Consider the following 2,284-nt stretch of genomic DNA (forward strand, 5'->3'; position numbering starts at 1 on the left):
GGGGTGGCGCCCGCTGCAGGCTACGTGCCTCGCATTGCTTTCTACGCGGGCCTGCGGCGGCCCCACGAGGGTTACGAGGTGCTGCGCTTCGACGACGTGGTGACCAACGTGGGCAACGCCTATGAGGCAGCCAGCGGCAAGTTTACTTGCCCCATGCCAGGCGTCTACTTCTTCGCTTACCACGTGCTCATGCGCGGCGGCGACGGCACCAGCATGTGGGCTGACCTCATGAAGAACGGACAGGTGAGATGCCCCTCCCTCCAACCAGCTCAGACTGGTCGCTCTCTAGATGTCCCTGCACTCATCCCACAACCTGAGATTATTCCCCCAAAAGGCGTCACTGAATCCAGGAACATGAGGCTGCCAAGAACGATAGACGGCTTCATTTACCCACAGAGGAAATTGGGGGCCAGAGAAGGAAAACCTCCTGCCTAGGGCCTCAGGGAGTGTAGGAATGGTGTTTGAATTAGAACTCAGTACTCAAACCTGAGTGTCTCTGCAGCTGCGACCTCACATTGCAACTATGGGCAACACCAGATGTCTTTGGTATCTGGCCCTGCCAACTGGCCTCTTTTCTTGTCGCCTCTTGGGCTATCCTTTCTTCCGCGGCAGCCCTCCTGGCCTTTGGGTCTCCCAGCCTTGCATTGGACCAGCTAACTGGAGTCTAGACTCCTTCGAATTAGAATGGAATCCATGTCTCAGGCAATAGGAAGTCGGCAGCTGTTCTCAAGTTGGGGGCATTTGGGTTGGATGTTTGAGGAAAAGGTATAAAAGGAAGAAAACATTAGCTTGCTCACTTCACCTGCCGATCAGCTGTCCTATTGCTCACCCCAGGGCTAGGGGCCTAGAACAGCCTTGCCCTCAGCTGAGTCTGTAGCCTGGCAGCTCAAGGGTCAGCCAGGTGGCTGGAATGAAAGGATTTGGGGGAGGAAAGAGGTAAGGGACAGGTAGAAAAGCCTTGGACCCTAGCCTGGTCTTGTAGGCCCCACACCCTCCCTAGCAATCTCTCAGTATCCAGGTTCCCTGGTTCCCTGCCTTTGTGGGCAGTTGGAGTCACTATTGCCTCTGTTTTCGGGGAATAGCCCCAAGAACTAAGCTCTAGCACCAAAATTTCACACAAAGTGGGAACTAGAGGCCACAGGTGTGGGGTAGGTGGGAGAAGGTGCCAGAGCTGCGCAGGCCGCAAAGGGAGGTTGGGGCTGAGTGGTGACCTCAGGACGTCCCGCATGAAGGGAGTGGTGGCTACCTAGGAGCTTCAGCCTGCCGGAGCTTGGTACCGAGGCAGCGTCTGCCTGCCCCCAGACCTGCTTTGGGGTCTCATCCCAGCAGGGCTGCCCCAGGAACCCGGGGAAAGGGAGTGAGTGTGCGTCCTCATGGAATGAGAAAATATGTATGTGTGTCAGGGAGTGTGTGTGACTGCGGAGTGCAAAGATGTTGAGAGTGGAGAGGTGTCTATCTGCATATAACACCGAGTAGGTGTGCTTTGTCTATGCGGGGTATCTGGGAGGAGGTGGAGGGGGCCAGTGTGTAACTAATTCGTGCGGGTTTCAGAGGGGGAGGGGACCGCGCAGCTCCCACTCTGTATTCTTCGGCGCGGGCGCTGCGGCCCTGGGGACGGTAAATAGTGATTAGAATAATGATGAATAATTAATGAGTTAATAACCAGCCCCTGTGGGACTCTCTAGAAGAGGGGGGCTGGAGGCCCTAATCGACCGCCATGAGCCCAGAGGGGAGGAAGGGCTCCCTGTTCTGGCAGAAGACTACCTCCCCGCGCCTGGGCACCAGTGGGTGCTCAGTGGGGAAATCCACGCCCACAGGCGATAGCGCAACAGTGCACCTTAGCATGGCCCGCACTCTGTGGCACACGCACAGGCACACCTATGCCCCACCACTGGGGAAGCCAGCCCTCCATGAGGACTGACAGGAGATCCGAGTCGGTTCAGAATTTTAGAAATTATCCTATAGGCAAATTTTTATTTTATTTTATTTTATTTTTTTGAGACAGTTTCGCTCTTGTTGCCCAGGTTGTAGTGCAATGGCGCGATCTAGACTCACTGAAACCTCTGCCTCCTGGGTTCAAGCGATTCTCCTACCTCAGCCTCCTAGTACCTGGGATTACAGGCATGCACCACCACGCCCAGCTAATTCTGTATTTTTAGTAGAGACAGGGTTTCTCTATGTTGGGCAGGCTCTTCTCAAACTCCCGATCTCAGATGATCCGCCGACCTCGGCCTCTCAAAGTGCTGGGATTACAGGTATGAGCCACTGCGCCTGGCCGGCCAAT

The 2,284-nt window shown here is 55.4% G+C and overlaps 1 protein-coding gene across 1 annotated transcript in view; it reads left to right on the forward strand.

Moving 5' to 3' along the window:
- Positions 1-2,284, forward strand: part of C1QL4 (complement component 1, q subcomponent-like 4) — a 15,468-nt gene that overhangs the window by 11,927 nt on the left and 1,257 nt on the right. Inside the window, exon 6 of the mRNA XM_011936291.1 lies at positions 1-243. This exon is cut by the window's left edge and continues 1 nt beyond it. Within this exon, the coding sequence (XP_011791681.1) occupies positions 1-243 (243 nt within the window). The remainder of the gene's footprint in view (positions 244-2,284) is intronic.

This window comes from Colobus angolensis, unplaced genomic scaffold (assembly GCF_000951035.1).
Source record: "Colobus angolensis palliatus isolate OR3802 unplaced genomic scaffold, Cang.pa_1.0 Scaffold151, whole genome shotgun sequence".
In the NCBI taxonomy this organism is placed as follows: Eukaryota; Metazoa; Chordata; class Mammalia; order Primates; family Cercopithecidae; genus Colobus; species Colobus angolensis.